Source organism: Vicugna pacos, chromosome 22 (assembly GCF_048564905.1).
Source record: "Vicugna pacos chromosome 22, VicPac4, whole genome shotgun sequence".
Classification (NCBI taxonomy): Eukaryota; Metazoa; Chordata; class Mammalia; order Artiodactyla; family Camelidae; genus Vicugna; species Vicugna pacos.
In genome coordinates, this window is record NC_133008.1 from 20,473,274 (window position 1) to 20,491,209 (window position 17,936).

The following is a 17,936-nucleotide window of genomic DNA, read 5'->3' on the forward strand; positions in this document are numbered from 1 at the left end:
TGACAACCTCAGGCAACCTCAGGCACTGAGGGGAGTCTTAGGATCATTGGCATTTTTCCCTTTTCAATAATCTGCAAAATAACAGCATGCCTTCCTCTCATGGTGTCTTAGGATGAGGAAGTTTAGTCTGAATCATTACAAATACTGACTCGGGTCCCACTCAGGGTTCTGTGCCACATGAGTGCCATTGCCTTGTCACATCACAGCCAGACTTTGACCTACAGCCTGACTCTTGTACTGACACTACCCTTCCTTTCAAAAGCTGCTCACTCAGCTGCAGCTCAGGAATTGTGGAGTAGGTAGCATGAAAGTGAAGCAACAGTCAGATTCCTTGCCTTCTCAACAGCCAAAAACTTTGTTTCCAGCCAGAAATGCCAGAGTATGTGGTGTGGGTGCATTTTATAACTGACAAGCTGCATGTGACCACCTTAGGCCAGGGAACCCAGGCCCAGGCTTTTGGACAACCTCGCCCTTCGCTCAGTGAGGAGCTCTCTGCCTTTTCCTGCCTTTGCCCCTTGGTCATCCTCAGCAGCCCATCCCTGACTGGCTTCCCCATCAAGAGTGTGGCAAACAGCCCAAGGAAAGCCCTGGGAGCCAAAGCAGGGAAGGGGCAGGGACCAGCTGTGAGCATCACGTGGGCCCTGAGCACTGTCCAGGGTTTCTGGAGGGGTAGGGGTGCCAGACCCCACCCAGCATAGGGGCTGCTGTGGCCATGTGGAATCAATAAGACAATTTAAGGCAATTTAAAGCCATCAGAAGGGGAGCACTCTGGACTTAGGGTCTGCTGGGGATTTTGGGGGGACTCAATACAACGGTCTCTGCCCTCCGTTCCTGAGAAGGGCGCTAGGGTTGCTCTAGCTGCGCTGTGATCAGGGCCTCAAGAGCCTGATACAGCACTGAGCATTACCTGGGGTCCCCTAGTAGTGTCCGCAGCCGCAGAGTGTTAGAGGATTTGAAAGTGGGCTGGAATCCGGCAGGACATCGACCTCCACTAGGGGGCTCCCATGGCCCCAGTCGGGCTGGGATGGGTTCAGAGGTCCAAGAGACCCCCGGTGGGGGCGTCACTGGGTCATAAAATGTGGAAGGTTTGGCGACAGGAGGCTTCTCGGGCCAACCCGACTCCGTGGGCTCACTATAGCGGGAGTGTGCTGGGGTTTTGGGAACCTGCAGAGAGCCGGTAACGGGAACCCTGACTGGGATGGAATCATTTTGGCCAGTGCCTCAGAAGGCCCTGGCCCAACCGCATTCCCCGCGTCTGGGACAGGGGGCGCGGTCCGCGTTTCCGGGGCTCGGGGGTGTGGTCGACCAGCAAAGGCGTGGTCGGGGGCGGGCCCTCCACGATGTGGGGCGGGGCGACGTGGGACTCGGCTGGCGGCGACGGCGGCTGCAGGAAATCGGGGCTGGGCCCCGCCGGCGCCCGCGCGATCGCATCCCAGTCTCCGTCCCAGCCGAGCGATCCTCAGGCCGGGCCATGGACACAACGGAGCCGGGTAGGCCGTCCGGGTTATGGGATCCGAGAGGGGCCTCCTCCGACAATACCCTCCTTACTAAATCAATGAGCACCCCCTCCCTAACCCTCTCCGTCCGAAAAGCTGGGAGAGGAGTTCCTGAATTCCCAGGACACTGGGATCCTCCACTGTGGGGACCCCCAAGCTGAGGAGGGGCCGGGGACACCAGTCCCTGACCCCCTCCCCCTTTGGAGTTTTCACCCCGGATGCCTGGGGGAGGGGGGCCAGGAAGGGGAAGTGGCTGCTTCTGCTTCTGATATTTGTGATGGGGGCAGGGTGTCACGACCGCTGATGGAGAGGGCAACGCGGCAGGATCCCCACCCGGCTCCTCCATTGCCCCGGGAGGGGGAAATGCTGATTTGGGCCCCCTAGAAGGGGTGCCTGCGGCAGAAACGTGGCAAGGTCCGAGTTTGTTTCTTCCTGTCTTTGTGTCTCTGCTGTGCACATTGTGTCATCTGGTCTTCATGCCTCTCCTGGTTTCAGTCTGCCTGTGTGTTTCTGCCGCAGGCCCTTTTGCCGGTTTGTCCCACGTGCATTTCCATCTGTCTAGCCCGAGGTCCATGTGGTCCCATTGTCAAGCCAGCTCTCTCCCCGGAGACAGTATGGCTGTATCTGGGACATCTGTTTTGTCACTTTGCTTCTGGGCCCGTGCATATGTGGTGTCTCTGCTTCTCTGAGCAGCTGTCTCTGTGTTGGGTTGTGCCTGAGTTCATCTGCCTGCCCAGAGTCGGTCCCACCCAAGCCCAAGCTCCCTCTGTCCCAGCTCAGATACCCACCCCATCCCACACTCCCCCCTCCCCAGGCCAGAATTCTCTCTTTCTCTCTCTCTCCCTCTCCCTCTCTCTCTCTCTCACCCTCTCACCCGCCAAACAACCAACCAAGCTGCTGTGGGTGGAGGGAGGCTTCCATTGGCCCATGTGTGATACTCCTCTCCCCAAGGGCTACCCCCGGCTCCAGAGAGCAGAAAGAGGTACAGCGATATCTTCCGGAGCCTGGACAACCTTGAGATCTCACTGGGGAACGTGTGAGTCTGAGCCTGGGTCACCCCCATTTTCTGCCAGGATCCCCAAAATCCCTAACGCTGTTAGGGACCTGCAATTTCTGGATCCACTTACCTAATAACCCAAGAAGTCTAAGATAGGGCCCTCCAAAACACCTGATGATCCCAAAATTCAACCCCTCAAATCCACTAGAAATCACCAAAGTGGTCCCCCTTAAAATATTTGAGAACCTTACCCCACTTTATGAACCCCAAAATTACCTGGGACCCTTCAAATTCTATCTCAAGTCCCATTAAAAAAAATCACCTACTTCCTCCCCCAAAACCTTATCCCTCAGGACTCCCAGATACACTAAATGTCACAGAGGTGATATTCAGGACCAACCCCAAACTGTCCTGGGGGTCCCCAGCATCCTTAGGTGAGACAGGCTGGGTGGAGGGTGGCATCCTGACACTGTTACCTCCCAGGACCTTTGAGATGCTGGCTGGAGACCCTGTGCTTTCAGGAGACCCAGAACCTGACAAGACCCCTACAGCCACTTTGGTGAGGGGCAAGACCAAGGGGGCAGGGAGGAGGGAGGCCTCTGGAAGGAGGAGATTTACGGAGGTGGGGCTCCTGCTCCGCTTGTTCCTGAGTACTGTCTCCCTCCCTCTTAGACCAGTGAAACCAGCCATTGGAGTGTCTCCTCCCCAGAGGGTCCTGCACCCCTTACAGGTAGGAGGCTTTGAGGCCAGGGGAGTAGGGGCAGAAAAGAGTCCTTCCCTCAACAAGTAATCACCAACTACTTGTTCCGTGAATTGGGGACAGCAGTGCACACAGCAGATCTGAACACCTGTCCTCAGGGAGCCCCCAGTATGGGTGGATAATCAGTGTAAAATTTCAGCCTGGACATGTGAAAGCAAAGAGGTGTTTGGGGAGCTATAGGGTGTAGAACAGGGGCCACCAGTATAGTCTGAGGACTCAGGAAAGGCTTCCAAGGGAGAGTTCAGAGGTCAGGGGTCCATTCGTCTGCCACAGGGGAGGAACTGGACTTGCGGCTCATTCGGACCAAGGGGGGCGTGGATGCAGCCCTGGACTATGCCAAGACCTGGAGCCGCTATGCCAAGGAGCTGCTGTCCTGGACTGAGAAGAGAGCCAGCCATGGTGAGGGCCCCTTCTGCCAGGTCCCAGGCTGCAGGCAGTGTCCACACCCTGCCTGATTCAGACCCCTGCTATCTGCCTCCAGAGCTGGAGTTTGCCAAAAGCATCATGAAGATCGCTGAGGCTGGCAAGATGACAATCCACCAGCAGGTAGCCATGAGCAGACCTCCCCAGGGCCCAGGCCCTCCAGAACCCCAGCCAGACCCCCCCAGAGCCTCAGCATCCTCCAACACCCATCACCCTCCCCCTCCCACACCAGAGCCACATGCCACTGCAGTACATCTACGCCCTGTTTCTGGAGCATGACCTCAGCCTGGGAGCCCTGGCCCTGGAGACAGTGGCCCAGCAGAAAAGAGATTACTATCAGGTAAGGGGACCCTCCATGCATCATTCCATCCACTACCCCCCGGGGGATGCACCGTTACCATCAGCACCATTTTGCTGATGAGGAAGCTGAGACCCAGGGATGCTGAGGAACTTACCCAAGGTTACCCAGCAGAGATTCAAACTAGGCTTCCTGTGCGATTGCAAAACTGTGCTTTTGTTTATCTGAGGACCAAGGGGCAAAGCGCTGAGTGTTCCCAGGAAGAGAGCCTTGGCATCTGAGTCCAGGCACAAAGGATGAAGTGACCATTGAGGCTCTTTGTGGAGACACAGGGGTGAGGGAGAGCAGATCTGAGGGAGAAGACCTGGGAGGGAGAGTGCAGAACCAGAAAAAATGTCCAGACAATGAAAGATATGCAGCCTCAGTGAATCGAAAGACCAAGTGGACCTGAGACAGCATCCCTGTTCCCCATCCCTGCCAGCCCCTGGCTGCCAAACGGACTGAGATTGAGAAGTGGCGGAAGGAGTTCAAGGAGCAGTGGATGAAGGAGCAGAAGCGGATGGTGAGGCCCAGGGTGGTGGGGGGCAGGCTGCTGGAGGAGAGGAAGAAGCAATGACCACGTCTCTCCTGGCCCTCAGAACGAGGCGGTGCAGGCCCTGCGGCGGGCCCAGCTCCAGTACATGCAGCGCAGCGAGGACCTGCGAGTACGCTCTCAGGTATCCCCTGAAGACTCGGGCCCCCAGGCTTCGCCGGGACCCAACAGGCAGCAGGAGCGGCGGCGGCGCTCGCGAGAGGAGGCCCAGGCCAAGGTGGGAATTTGGCCCCGCGCCCCGCGCCCCCGTGCTTCGGCGCCCCCCGCCCCACGCTCTCCCCTACACTCGCACGGGGCCTCGATTTCTCCAGGCTCAGGAGGCCGAGGCGCTGTACCAGGCCTGCGTCCGGGAGGCCAATGCTCGGCAGCAGGACCTGGAGGCCGCCAAGCAGCGGATCGTGTCACATGTGCGCAAGCTGGTGCTGCAGGGCGACGAAGTGCTGAGGCGGGTGAGATCCTAACCCTAAGGCTGCCGCCACAGTCATTCACCCGGGCTGGGCGCCCCGTGCCCCTCAACCGCCTCCAGGGCACCAGGACCAACTCCCTCTATCTAGACAGTTCCTGCCCCCAGACCCTGACTGCACCTCCCACTCCGCCCCCTCCCATGGGGTTTTGCACACCCTGCCCTCCTCCAGGATGCCCCACCTGGGTTGTGACCAGACCCCGATCCCAGCTACGTGCTGTTGTCCCGAAGCCTCCTCCCACTGCCGGGCCCCGTCCCCAAGCCTGGACCATGCTGGTGTCTGTCAGGGTCAGGCCCCGTCCCTCTCACACGCGGTCTCCGCCCCACAGGTGACCCTGGGATTGTTCCGGCTCAGAGGGGCTCAGGCAGAGCGTGGCCCCCGTGCCTTCGCCGCCCTGGCGGAGTGCTGCGCACCCTTCGAACCCGGCCAGCGTTACCAGGAGTTTGTGCGGGTGCTGCAGCCCGCCTCCCCGCCTCCCCCGCCACCTGCCTTCTCTTTCCAGGAGTTCATGTATAGGTGGGTCCCCAGGAGCAGGGTCAGGTAGGAGTCCCGGGGACACGGTGCCAGGCTATTGGCACTGTGGGGCTGAATCTCAGAGTGAGAACCCTGAGGCTCAGTACTTGGATTTAATGCCAAGCACTCTTTATTTGGTCAGCGTTGTCCCAGTCTTGGGACGGTTGGAAATTTGGGGTTACTGCGCTGAGGACTGCAATGCTCATCGGTGTAAAGGCTTGGCAGACCCAAGTACTTGGAGTTGGGTCCACGATGGGTTGCTTGGATGATGTCATTCCAGCCTAGTTTCCTAGTTATCAGAGTCCTCAAACATCTCCTTTCAGTTCCCCTCTGGACACAAAAAAAAAGCTCTCTGGTCCCCCACCTCCACGGCTGGATGAGAGTGCAACTGAGCCCAGCCCTTGGGAGGACACTGGCACAGGCTGGCAGGGTGAGTGCAGTGAGGGGCAGGAGGAAGCAGTGCTGGGACAGGGGGCCGTATCTAACTGACCTGTCCCCTTCTAGGAACTCCGGGCAGCGATGTGGACAGCGTGGGTGGTAGCAGTGAGTCTCAGCCCTTGGACTCTCCCACTTCCAGCCCAGGTGGGGCCAGGACCTAGCCCTGACCCACTCCCAACCTCTGACCATCCTTCAGCCCCTGGCTAGGCTCTGACTCTCAGTCCCAAGCCCAGACTTTGACATCTGATCTTCCCCACACCCCTGACCTATTTTCTCAGCCTCTGATTCATTCTCTTTTTTTGTTTGTTATTGTGTTTTATTTTTTGGTTTTTTGGGGGGAGGTAATTGGGTTTTTATTCATTTACTTATTTTTAATGGAGGTACTAGGGATTGAACCCAGGACCTTGTGCTTGCTAGGTACGTGCTCTACCACCGAGCTACACCCTCCCCTTGACCCATTCTCTTGATTCAACTTCTGAACCACCCCCCTCAGGTTGCTGACCTATTCTCCAGCCCCTAACCCCTGACCTGTCTGACCCTCTTCCTGACTTCTGACCCTTTCCCTAAGGCATCTGTGGGTGGTTTTGGAAGGCTAAAAACCAGGAATGTCTCTTTAGCCATGGTGCCTCCCCATGGCCTCTGTGACCTTCAAGCTCTGTGCCCCTCCGACCAGGCTCTGGCACGAGGCGGCTGGTGAAAGCCGCATCCATAGGCACCGAATCTTCTGATGACTTTGAGGAGCGAGACCCTGGTGAGGCTGGAAGCAAGTGAAGGGGTGGGGAGTGGGGATGGACTAGGCACCGCTGACCCTGTCTTCCCGCAGATCTGGGAGATGGGCTGGACAACGGGCCAGGCACCCCCTTCAAGAAATGGACACTGTCCTGCGCAGCCCAGACCCACCGGCTGCGGCGGCTGCGGGGCCCAGCCAAGTGCCGAGAGTGTGAGGCTTTCATGGTCAGCGGGACCGAGTGCGAGGAGGTGCGGCCTGGGCCAATGACCTGTTGACCTCTGCTGACCCTCAGTGACCTGAATCCAGGCACCTCCTTGACCTGAAATCCCTAAGACCTTCCCACCCCTGGGATCTGCCCTGATCTGATGATGTCCTATGAACCCCCTGCTCCTGCTGCGGATCCCTATGACCTTCTCTTCCCCCACTGACCCCTGATGACCTCCCTGTCCCTGTGATCTTCCCCTCAGTGCTTTCTGACCTGCCACAAGCGCTGCCTCGAGACGCTACTGATCTTCTGCGGACATAAGCGGCTTCCAGCCCGGGCCCCCCTCTTTGGGGTCAACTTCCTGCAACTGCCCAGGAACTTCCCCGAGGAGGTGCCCTTTGTGATCAGCAGGTGCACGGCCGAGATAGAACAGCGTGCCCTGGGTGTGCAGGTGCCACCTTGACCCTTGACCTTTGACCCTTGACCATCCCCAATAGTGATCCAGCCCTCTCAATGGCTGGAATGCAAGCCAGATATCCATTTCCCACTCCTGCCCTGCAGGGCATTTATCGGGTCAGCGGATCCCGGGTCCGCGTGGAACGGCTATGCCAGGCTTTTGAGAACGGCCGAGAATTGGTTGACTTGTCAGGGAACTCGCCTCACGATGTCTCGAGTGTTCTCAAGCGATTCCTCCAGGAGGTGGGTGCTCAGCGGCTCAGGAGTCAGGGGCCAGGTGGGCTCAGGCTGAGGACCCTCTGCAGCCTACCCATACCCTTGTCCCCCCTGCCATTCCACCCCCAGCTCACTGACCCTGTGGTCCCCTTCCACCTCTACGACGCCTTCATCTCTCTGGCTAAGACCCTGCATGCAGACCCTGGGCAAGACCCTGGGACCCTCAGCCCCAGCCCTGAGGTTATCTGCTCGCTGAAGACCCTCTTGGTGCAGCTGCCTGACTCTAACTACAACACCCTGCGGCACCTGGTGGCCCATCTGTTCAGGTGTGCACTGTCCTTGACCTTGACATTAGACTTCTGACCTAAGTCATGGATCTGTGACCCCCTTCCCTGGACATGCAACTACTGACGCCTGACACTGACCTCTGACTTTTGCATGTGTTTTCTGAGCTCTGAAACTCAATACATGACTCCTGACTTTGGGTGCTGAGTCCAATCCCCATCACTAGGCATGTGGCTGCTAGTTGCCAACAATGACTGAGACTACTTACTCATGACTTGGGCAAGTCGCCACTAGCCTGGCTTGTAGGTCCTACCTGATCACTAATATCCATGCACTCTGCCGACCCTTCTCCTCACACTGTCCCCAGGGTGGCTGCACAGTTTAAGAAGAACAAGATGTCTGCCAACAACCTGGGCATCGTGTTTGGGCCGACACTGCTGCGGCCGCCGGACGGTACAGGAGAAGCCACTGCCGGCCCTGTCACCTGCCTGCTGGACTCCGGGCACCAGGCCCAGCTCATCGAGTTCCTCATTGTGCACTATGAGCAGATCTTTGGGACTGATGAGCTCCTCCTGGCCACTGAGCCCCTGCCCCAAGACCCCAGCCCACCCACTGAGATCCTCCCACCCAGTCCCCAGCTGCCACACCCACAACTTGCCCAGGACCCCCTGCCCCCATCCCTAACCTGGGACCCCAACCCAGACCCCATGCCCCTTAGTCCCCTGGAGAAGCATCCTGAAGTCATGCCTCCAGAGGTAAGAACCCGCTGGGCCCACAGACATGGGGAGAGCCTTCTCGCCATTTAATCCTCTCACTCTACTGTCTGCCTTCCTTTCCCTTTAAAATTTTCTATTCCATTCCCTCCTTCCTCTTCTTATTTATCCTGTGCTCATTCTGAAAGGAAAGGTGAGGAACAGAGTGATGGGAAATAATGGAGTGATAACTGGGTACAACGTTGCAGAGATACTAATGGGTACCATTCAATCCTTCATCAGAATATTTACTGAACACCTTGGACACCTACTATATGCCAAGTATTGTTCTAGGCATGACAGATACATCAGGGAGCAAAATATTCAAAGACCCCATCCTCTTGGTGCCCACATTCTAGTGGGAAGGAAACCAACAATAAACAATAAATATGATACAAAGTCAGGTATACAGGATGTTACAAGGTGATGAGTACCATGGAAAAAAGAAAAGGTAACATAAGGTAAGAGACATGGAAGGCACCAAGGTAAGAGGTGGAGGGCAGTCTGTAGTAGTAAATTGGATGCTGTGGGTGGGTCTCATGGAGAAGATGGGTTTGAGCAAAGACTGGAAGGATGTGAGAGGGGAGTAAGCCAGGTGGAGATCAGGGGAAGGGTGTTCCAGGCAAAGGGAACAGCCAATACAAAGTCCCTGAGATGGGACCATGCCTAGTGTGTTCAGGGCACAGCCCCACACTGTAATGAATGAGTGACAGGACAGTGGCAGGAAGGGAGGCTAAAGAGGGGTGTTCCAACCACCACTGGCTGCATGCCTACAAGGCATGGGTGCTTGCCCAGTAAGTGTCATTAGAGGCAAATACCGTTAGTAAAAACCACTTACAGATGAGACACCTATGGGGGGCTTCCTGTCCCTCAGATCCAGCTACACCCAGCATTCCTGAGAGTTTGGATCTCTCCTACAGCACCCCAGAGCTGGGAAAGGGGGCTGCCAGCAAGGTGTAGGGCTCTGAGAACTGGAATACTTCAGAAAGTGCTCACGACATGTAGGAAGAATTCCAAGTGCTATTAGCATTTAGCAAAAGGATAAACTAAAAAATATACAGATAAACTAAAAAGCAAGTCTAAAATTGCAGAAAGCAGAGAAGGATGGAGACCAATAGTTTACTTGTTCTGAATGCAGAGATGGCTGTCACTTTCTGGGCTGGTCTTCTGCTGAACAAAGGCATTCCTGCCCTCACAGACTCCACAGTTGAGATTAATGGCACTGCTCTTCGCAGCGAGGCAAGCAATACACTCTTAAAGACATCATTTCTCCCCAGATATCAGAACTGCAAAGTAACTTTGGCAGGTCCAAGAGTCTGGAAGAACTGGGAATTTATTGCCGGGTTTCTCATTCTTGGGTTTCTCCTTGCAGATTCCAACCCTGCAGAATGACCAGGGAGAGGAAGTAGCCAAAGACACCAAAAATGAGGGAGGGGAAGGTGAGTGTTTTGGGGGTAGCCCCAGGGTTCTAGGGCTGAGTGATGACAATGGGAAAGGGAGGAGTATCCAGAGGACTTAGGGGTGCTCAGCACTGACCACTCCATCTCACAGCGTCCAGCCAAGGCTCCAAGGACTCATTCTTGGGGACACAATCCCGTGGGCACTTCAGCCGCCAGCCTGTGAAGTATCCCCGGGGGGGCACGCGGCCTGTCACCCACCAGCTGTCCAGCTTGGCCCTAGTAGCATCCAAATTGTGCGAGGAAACCCCTGTCACATCAGTGCCCCAAGGGAGCTTGCGGTGGCGAGGACCGGGCCCTGCTGCCACCTCCCGTGAGGGCAGTCCTCTGCGCCGCACTCCACTGCCCAAGCATTTTGAGATTACCCAGGAGACAGCCCGGCTACTCTCCAAGCTGTACGAGTCTGTGCCCAAGGCCACCTGCTGCCCAGACCCTCAGACTGAGGAAGCTGAGGACCATCTCTGACCAAGATGCCCAGGACTGAAGAGATGGATTCACTTCTCCCCAGGAGTTCAGTGTTGCGGTGTCCAGAGCATTCCTATGTGGAAAGACTATACCACCCCGGGGAGGACTAAAACCTTTTTTTGGGGCAATGTACAGGGATCCCCCCAATAGATATCAAGCATCAGGGCCACTCAGGTTCAAAGGTCATTCAGGGTCAACACTCAGGGTCAAAACATGTCATAGGATCCTTGAGGTCACCCTAGTCTCTAATCCCTGGGACAGAGGTGCTTTTTGCTTCTTTGGTTGTGGCCACTCCCCATCTCTGTCTGCCTCCTTAGCTGATCCCAAGTGACCAGCTCTTGGAGGGTGTGAGCAACGCAGACTTAACATCCTGGTGGTGCCTGGGGTCTGGTGGCCTCTGAATAAACTGAGTCCTTTATACCCTTGAGTGCCTTTATACCCCTGAGTGCTAGGGAAGAGTGACAGAGGAGAGGTCGGTAAAATCCTTCCGCTCCATTTTACAGACCAGGAAAAACAGACCCCCTTTCTTTCATCCCAGAACACCCACGAGAACCTACCAGCAGTAGGGGCTGTGCCTGGGCACCTGGCTGAGTCACATTGGGGCCTCCCTCCCAGAGCTCCGTGTCCCTGATCCGGTCCTGCATAATCAAATATAACAAAGTGCAGATAACTGGGACAATGGGGCTGTGTGCTCTGGGCCGTGGGAGCCCAGGGCCGCCACAGGCGTGGGCCGAGTAGGGAACAGCGCTGCCAGGGGCGGGATTTCGAGAAATCTGAGTGTGGTCGGACGGTCAGCTGGCGCCAGAGTGGTCCACGGAGCAAGGGAAGCCGCAGCGCGCGATAGCTCCGGGCCGAAGAAGCCGAGGCGGGGCTGGGGTCTCGGCGGTGGGAGCCGGGTCGGATCAGGGCGTGGCTTGGAACTCGGCGACGGATTGGACACGAGGAAGCGGGAGGGGTGGGGCCGGGGCGGGGGCGCGGACCCTGAGACCACCCGGAGGTGGGCCCTGGCGGCGCGAGGTCACGGCGGGAATTCTCCGGCAGCAAGTGGCTCAGCCCCGCGAAGGCCCAAAACTGCGGGCGCATGAGGTGTGCGGGGACGAGGGGTGGGGGTCCTCCGCCGGAAGTGGACGGGGCGACCGAGGGGCCGCGAGGCAGGGAGGAAATGAGGGAGCTGTGGTTCCGGGCGACCCTGTCCTCGCCAAGGAGGCGGAAGCGTGACTCCCCCAGGTGGTGGGGACGGGGCAGGGCTCACCCAGGTGGCGGGGGCGGGGCTCGGGACCCCGCCTCCCGCACTCTCTTGGCCTCTCGCGCCCGGCGCACCCAGACGCTCCTCTTCCCGCGGCGGTCTCCTGGTCATGGGTCTCCCACGCGAGGCCGCCCGGTAAACGGCGTGACGGACGGCCCAGGTGAGGCCGGCACGGACGGGGGAGGGTGGGCGCGGGGTCCGGGGAGGGTGCGGCACGTGTCCGCAGGGCCCGGGCACCGCCCCCTCCTCTCCTCCGTTCTGCTCCTCCCCCAGCCCGCGGGCTCCGGGAGGCCCGGCCAGCCGCCGCCTCCCTGACCGCCCCTTTTATCCCAGAGGCCGTCGGGGTCCTCACCCAACCCGGGCCGGCCCAATTCCCCGTCCGCTTCGGGAGCATTCACGCCCAAAGACCGCCGCCCGACTGATGGGGCTGACTCACTACCAATCTGATTGCCCGGGTCACCTCCACGCCCCAGCACCGACCGCCTGCCCGGTCCTAGCAGTGGCCCCACCCTGTGGCTCTACTCCCTGCACTGACCCCCAAAACCAAACTGACCCTTCCTTACCTATTTTCACGGCTCACACCCCTTTGTCCTGCTCTAGCCGCCCCCAGCACAGATTGGTGGTGCATGGGCAGATGGGTTTTATTTTGCTTCTTTAGTTTAAAAAAACAAAACCAACCAGCAGTTTGATTTGGGTGACATCTTTATAAAAGTCATTAGTAATTAAGTAACAGCTGCCCTGCCCAAACCCCCAACGCAAGGAGCTCGCTTTTCTAGGTCACTCTGCTCCCCACCACTGCCACCTTGCCCCGAGGCATCTGAGTTTGAGACCCTTGTCCTTCCTGTCCTAACCTTCCTTCTGGCTGCTGTTCCCTCCTGTGTCCTTCCACAAGAACACAGGGCTGCCTTACCTCTCCCTCTGTGCCCTTAGATGGTCAAGATGGGCCAGTGCTACTACAACGAGACCATTGGCTTTTTCTACAACAACAGTGGCAAGGAGCTGAGCTCCCACTGGCGGCCCAAGGATGTGGTTGTGGTGACACTGGGGCTGACTGTCAGCGTGCTGGTGCTACTGACTAACCTGCTGATCATCGCAGCCATCGCCTCCAACCGCCGCTTCCACCAGCCCATTTACTACCTGCTTGGCAACCTGGCCGCAGCTGACCTCTTTGCTGGTGTAGCCTACCTCTTCCTCATGTTCCACACGGGCCCGCGCACAGCCCGGCTCTCACTGGAGGGCTGGTTCTTGCGACAGGGCCTGTTGGACACAAGCCTAACGGCATCCGTAGCCACGCTGCTGGCCATTGCCGTGGAACGGCACCGCAGCGTGATGGCCGTGCAGCTGCACAGCCGCCTGCCCCGAGGCCGGGTCATCATGCTTATCGTGGGCGTGTGGGTGGCGGCCCTGGGCCTGGGGCTGCTGCCTGCCCACTCCTGGCACTGCCTCTGCGCCCTGGACCGCTGCTCACGCATGGCCCCCCTACTCAGCCGCTCCTACCTGGCCGTCTGGGCCCTGTCCAGCCTGCTCGTCTTCCTGCTCATGGTGGCTGTCTACACGCGCATTTTCTTCTATGTAAGACGGCGGGTTCAGCGCATGGCAGAGCATGTCAGCTGCCACCCCCGCTACCGTGAAACCACGCTCAGCCTGGTCAAGACTGTTGTCATCATCCTGGGTGAGTGGCACCTGCTTCCCCCCAACTCCTGCAAGACCTGATAGAGCATGATGGGAGGGGTGATTTGGGTGGGGAATATTCTCCTAGGAAGTGATACCTGAGCAGAGACCTGAATGTTGGGCAAGGGAAGACTTCCAGGCAGAGGGACCAGAAGCTGAGAGCCCCAGACAGGACCAGCCCAGGACCAGCCCAGCACCTCCAAAGAGAAGGCCCACATGGCTGGTCTGCGAGGAGAGAAGTTCAGCATGGCATCGAAGGGCACAGATAGGAGTCAGATTTTGTTCTGAGTTCCGTGGGAAGCTCTTAAGAGTTCTTAGCCAGGAGTATTGAGTTCAGTCTGGCTGTGGAAAGTATAATGGTCTGAGTGAGAGAGGCACACACACCATCCCCAAGAAACAAAGAGCAACTCTTCCCAATCATTCTTTTCCCCCAACCGAGTAATTGGCCGGTCCCACAGTGGCCTCCTTTCCCCCAAAGAACAAATCTCCATGTAGAAATCTCCAGGGTCTGGTCCACCATGTACCCATTTAGGAAAGGTGTCCCTCTGGCAGACAAATCAGAGAAAGTTTCCCCTCTTAGCATTTCTGCCCCATCACACCACAAAGGCAGAAAGACAGGCAGTTCTCCCTGCAAACTGCACAGCTGTCAACCCAAGCTCTGAGACCCCTCCAGCTCTGAGCTGTGGCAACAGCTGGCCCTGCTCACATCAGGCTCCATCCCGCAGGGGCGTTTGTGGTCTGCTGGACGCCGGGCCAGGTGGTGCTCCTTCTGGATGGTCTGGGCTGCAAGTCTTGCAACGTCCTGGCTGTGGAGAAGTATTTCCTACTCTTGGCCGAGGCCAACTCACTGGTCAACGCTGTGGTATACTCATGCCGAGATGCTGAGATGCGCCGCACCTTCCGCCGCCTCCTCTGCTGTCTGTGCCTCCGCCGATCCACCCACGAGTCTGCTCACTACACATCCTCCACCCGGACAGGCACCAGCACTCGCATCATGCTTTCCGAGAATGGCCATCCCCTGATGGACTCCACCCTGTAACGAACCTTGGACATCAGAGAGTACAATGAATGCCAGATCGAAACCCCTGGCCACTTGTGGATGTGCCTGGCTCTACCCAACCCGCGGGCCAGACTTAAATGCAGACTTTCAGCCCAGAATGGCATGGAACCACTGCCAGCCCCTACCTGGGCACATAACTGTGCCTGCCCCAGGGCTTGGGAGTTTGAAGTCATCTAAGCACACAGGAGAGAGTTAGGTGGGGTGCAGGAATCTGCCTGTTCAATCATCTCAGGTTGTGGGGCTTTTTAACAGACGTTTTTCTATTTTTACTGCACATCCCTGGTAAACCCTGTGGACTGCTTCCTTGTCCCTGGTGGTGTGGGTGATAAAACTGGGAAAGATGAGGTCTCTCTCAGGCCCCACTGTCCAGTGCAACAGGGTAACAAGGACGGACTATGGATGCTCCATCTGCCTGAGGCTGATTGTTTAGGAGCACAGACTGAGGAGTGCTGAGTGTCAGCTGGGAAAGGTTTTTGGCCCCTTGCAGCCTCCAGGGCTCTTGTCTGTCCCCATTAGAACTGAGGGGGGTCTACAAGGAGGACATGATATAAGGAATAAACCTTTCTTTCCACTCTGAGGTCTCCAAAGCATTTTCTGTTGTCAACTTAATACAGTCTGTCTGTCTCTATTTCCCAGAATCGTCCACTTTGGCTCAAACTGAGCTGGGATCCTTCAGCATGGCTTCTCCTTGGCCCCAGTCTCATTCCCCTTTGGTCTCTACATGGCCCCTTTGGTCTGCTCCACCTCTCTCGTTGGAGTCTTGTGTCTGTTCCCTTTTGCCTCTGTCTCCTCCACCTGTTCCCCTGCCTTCATCTTGCCACCTTCCTCTGTCTTCATCCTTTGGAGCCCAGAGTGGTCTCTGGCCCGTGAGCCCTCTCTCTCCTGCCTGCCCCTTTGTCTGAGTCCAGGATGTTAACAGAGGTGTATTCATCCCATTATCCCCCACTCCATCACCTACATACACACCTGTGGGCTAGGGGTAGTGGTCTCCATGGAGCAGGATGCAGGATTTGAGAGTTGCTGTTTCTCAAGCTCCTCTGATGTGCCTGGCACACTGATGAGTACTTTAGGTGCATTATTTAAGCAACACCTGCATCTCGTGGCATAGGGATTATACTTATTTTTCCGTGAGGACAGTGGCTCAGAGGTTGAGCTCTGGCCTGTGGTTCCACAGCTTCAAAAGGAGACAGATGCATCAAGGGACTAAAGAGGCCCCTGGGGAAAGGACTTCAGATTCCCACAAAGTCCAGAGTTGGCCATAAGTACAGCCTGGCTTTCCCTACTTTACCCTGAGGCCTCAGATGTACCAGACCCATGACGAGCCCCCTCTCAGATACTCACAGAGGCACTCTGAAGCATAGTGTAAACCAGGGTCTGGATTCTCTGCTTCCATACCTAGTCAGAATTTGAACCCAGGCCTCCCATCAGAGGCTAAATTCATAAACTACTAAAGCATGTGTTGCTGAAGGACCAAAAACCTGTAGGTCTTTATACATTAAATGGGGCTGCATTTCCCTTTGGGAAAACTTCTGCCCTACAACAACTCTGTGAGGAGGCAAGAATGAACTGGGGTGCAAGGTGCATCTCCAGGGTCCAAGGTGGGCAGCATGGCTCCTAGGGCCTGGGGCCTGACTCCGGAAGTGATGACCCAGGCCAGCACCTTCCACATGTGGATGGGCACACACCCGAGAAAGAAACAGTCCTTGTCTCCATGGACCTAGCTCCAGGCCTGTTGGACAGAAGTATCACTTAGGGTACGGAGGCAGCCAACCAATTCCTATAGCGTAGCAAACCCCAGTGGTCTCCAAAATGTAGCTCTGTTTCACCTGCTCTGAGCTGGCTGTTCTTGCATCAGCATCATCCAGGTTTTAACCTACAATCCTCTGGTCTCCTTTGGGATCTTGTCCCATCAGTTTTTCCCTCTCTTGGAGGTCTCTCCTCTCAACCAGGTGACTTCAAGTTTTTGTCTCAGATGATCCCTGAAGCTTTCAATTGCCTCCCCACACCGCTGTTCTCTGAAAGACGCCAAAGTTACCGACTCTTTTCAGGCCTCCTGTGTAGTGCTACACTAGTGGCTTACCTTTTGTACAGGGTACCAGCACTCCATGATCCCCACCTGTTCTAGTACTTCCGGTTCCTGGGCCAAGTGTTGGGTTTCCTTCATCAGGGAGCTTTCCACATTGTTCTTACACTAGCTCACATCACTCATTTCCATTACCTTTGGAGTGTCCAAACCCAAAGGGAATGGAGATGTCTGCATTTCCTCTCCAGCAGCAATGGGAAGAAGATGGGCCCTATCCTGAAGGGTTCTCAGGATGCTGAGGTCCCTTTATGAACCTGCATCTGGAGTCTGTCCTCAGAACAAACAGGCTCTAGGAGGTCCCACGACTCTGGAGAAGTGATTTATGTCCAATCTGTTCCTTTTCTCTCTCACAAGAATCCTTCTCTGATGCCAGGAGTCCTAACAGCTAGAAACGAAGGCCTGTGAAGAGCCGCTCTGATTTGGGGTGAATCACAGGGTAGGTTCTCATTCACTTGGTAACCACGCGCTAGTGGAATGCAGCAAAGCAAAAAAACTTGATAAACAAGTGAGATCACTCTTAAACTAGACCTTGAAAGGGGAATAAAATTGATTTCTGCAGCTGGGAAAATCACTCAGTTCTATCCTCCTGGCCACCATCACCGCACATACCTGTATCCCCTCTGGAGTGCTGGCGGGGAAGGGGAAGTCAGGAGAAAGGGAGCCCTAGTGGCTGCTGTGGGACTGAGGATGAGGGGAACATTGGCTGACTGAGCAGGGGTCTGGGGCTTGGCTTCTGGAGATCAACGAGGGGGTGTTGATGGGCTCTGAGAGGCATGGGGGGCGCTGAGAAGGAAGGGATGGCTTGGGAGAAAAGTGGGGTGCTCGAAGAAGTCACACTCTGAGACGTGTGGGTCCCTGAGGAATTGGGGGTCTAAAGAGAAAAAGTAGAGGCTCTGAAGAAGAGTGGGGGCTCCGAAGAGACTTGAGGGTCTCTGAAGAGATGTGGAGGCTGTGAGGAGACGTGAAGGGCTCTGAGGAGGAGAAAGTGCCCCTGAGCGGGAGTGGTTGCTCTGAGGAGGTGCAGGAGGCAGAGATGTAGTGGGTAGGGGGTCGGGGGCCTCTGAAGCAGAGCAAAGCCAGCATCGCTCTCCAGCTGGCGGGGAGGAGGGGCGTGGAAAGCGCCGTTGCCTCGGCAACCCCCAACTGAGTCCAGGAGGTTGAGACGGGCTGCTAGGGGCGTGTCTGTGGGCGGTGCGCAGCCGCCTGGGAGCCGGCGGTTGGCTGGCGGCGACAGTGGGGTGTGTCCGTGGGCGGGCCGCGGCAGCCTGTTTGGCGGCGGTTGGCCAGAGGCGGTGGCGGAGGGCGGGGCCTGGGCGCGCGCGTGCGCGC

At 56.9% G+C, this 17,936-nt stretch overlaps 2 protein-coding genes and 2 long non-coding RNA genes across 11 annotated transcripts; 2 read left to right on the plus strand and 2 right to left on the minus strand.

The window, feature by feature from the left end:
* The first annotated feature begins 1,353 nt into the window (after positions 1–1,353).
* Positions 1,354–10,967, plus strand: GMIP (GEM interacting protein). Of its 3 annotated transcripts, XM_006199153.4 has the most exons (21): positions 1,354–1,490; positions 2,448–2,532; positions 2,977–3,052; positions 3,166–3,223; positions 3,527–3,652; positions 3,735–3,799; positions 3,909–4,016; positions 4,456–4,536; positions 4,613–4,783; positions 4,878–5,015; positions 5,359–5,546; positions 5,867–5,973; positions 6,048–6,125; positions 6,655–6,732; positions 6,805–6,959; positions 7,179–7,367; positions 7,478–7,615; positions 7,718–7,914; positions 8,241–8,628; positions 9,998–10,064; positions 10,177–10,967. In XM_006199153.4, the coding sequence occupies exons 1-21, from the start codon at positions 1,472–1,474 to the stop codon at positions 10,545–10,547; spliced, it is 2,883 nt and encodes a 960-aa protein (XP_006199215.1). In that variant the 5' UTR covers positions 1,354–1,471; the 3' UTR covers positions 10,548–10,967. The 3 variants fall into 3 exon arrangements, 2 of the variants coding, with proteins under 2 accessions (XP_006199215.1, XP_072803391.1); XR_012063137.1 differs by lacking the exon at positions 10,177–10,967 and having other exon boundaries at positions 8,241–9,864; positions 9,998–10,110; XM_072947290.1 differs by lacking the exon at positions 7,718–7,914 and having other exon boundaries at positions 7,179–7,327.
* LOC140688440 (uncharacterized) lies at positions 9,731–11,936 on the minus strand. Its single transcript, XR_012063143.1, has 3 exons — positions 11,800–11,936; positions 11,105–11,185; positions 9,731–10,301 (listed from the first exon to the last, which is right to left on the minus strand). It is a non-coding gene; the product is annotated as an uncharacterized lncRNA (long non-coding RNA).
* Positions 11,305–15,098, plus strand: LPAR2 (lysophosphatidic acid receptor 2). Of its 2 annotated transcripts, none has more exons than XM_015234987.3 (3): positions 11,305–11,633; positions 12,724–13,465; positions 14,190–15,098. In XM_015234987.3, the coding sequence occupies exons 2-3, from the start codon at positions 12,724–12,726 to the stop codon at positions 14,501–14,503; spliced, it is 1,056 nt and encodes a 351-aa protein (XP_015090473.1). In that variant the 5' UTR covers positions 11,305–11,633; the 3' UTR covers positions 14,504–15,098. The 2 variants fall into 2 exon arrangements, with proteins under 2 accessions (XP_015090473.1, XP_072803392.1); XM_072947291.1 differs by lacking the exon at positions 11,305–11,633 and adding an exon at positions 11,820–11,953.
* On the minus strand, positions 12,478–17,889 carry LOC140688439 (uncharacterized). Of its 5 annotated transcripts, none has more exons than XR_012063140.1 (3): positions 17,217–17,889; positions 15,491–16,539; positions 12,478–14,508 (listed from the first exon to the last, which is right to left on the minus strand). It is a non-coding gene; the product is annotated as an uncharacterized lncRNA (long non-coding RNA). The 5 variants fall into 5 exon arrangements; XR_012063142.1 differs by lacking the exon at positions 15,491–16,539 and adding an exon at positions 16,862–17,073; XR_012063139.1 differs by lacking the exon at positions 15,491–16,539.
* Positions 17,890–17,936: the final 47 nt, after the last annotated feature.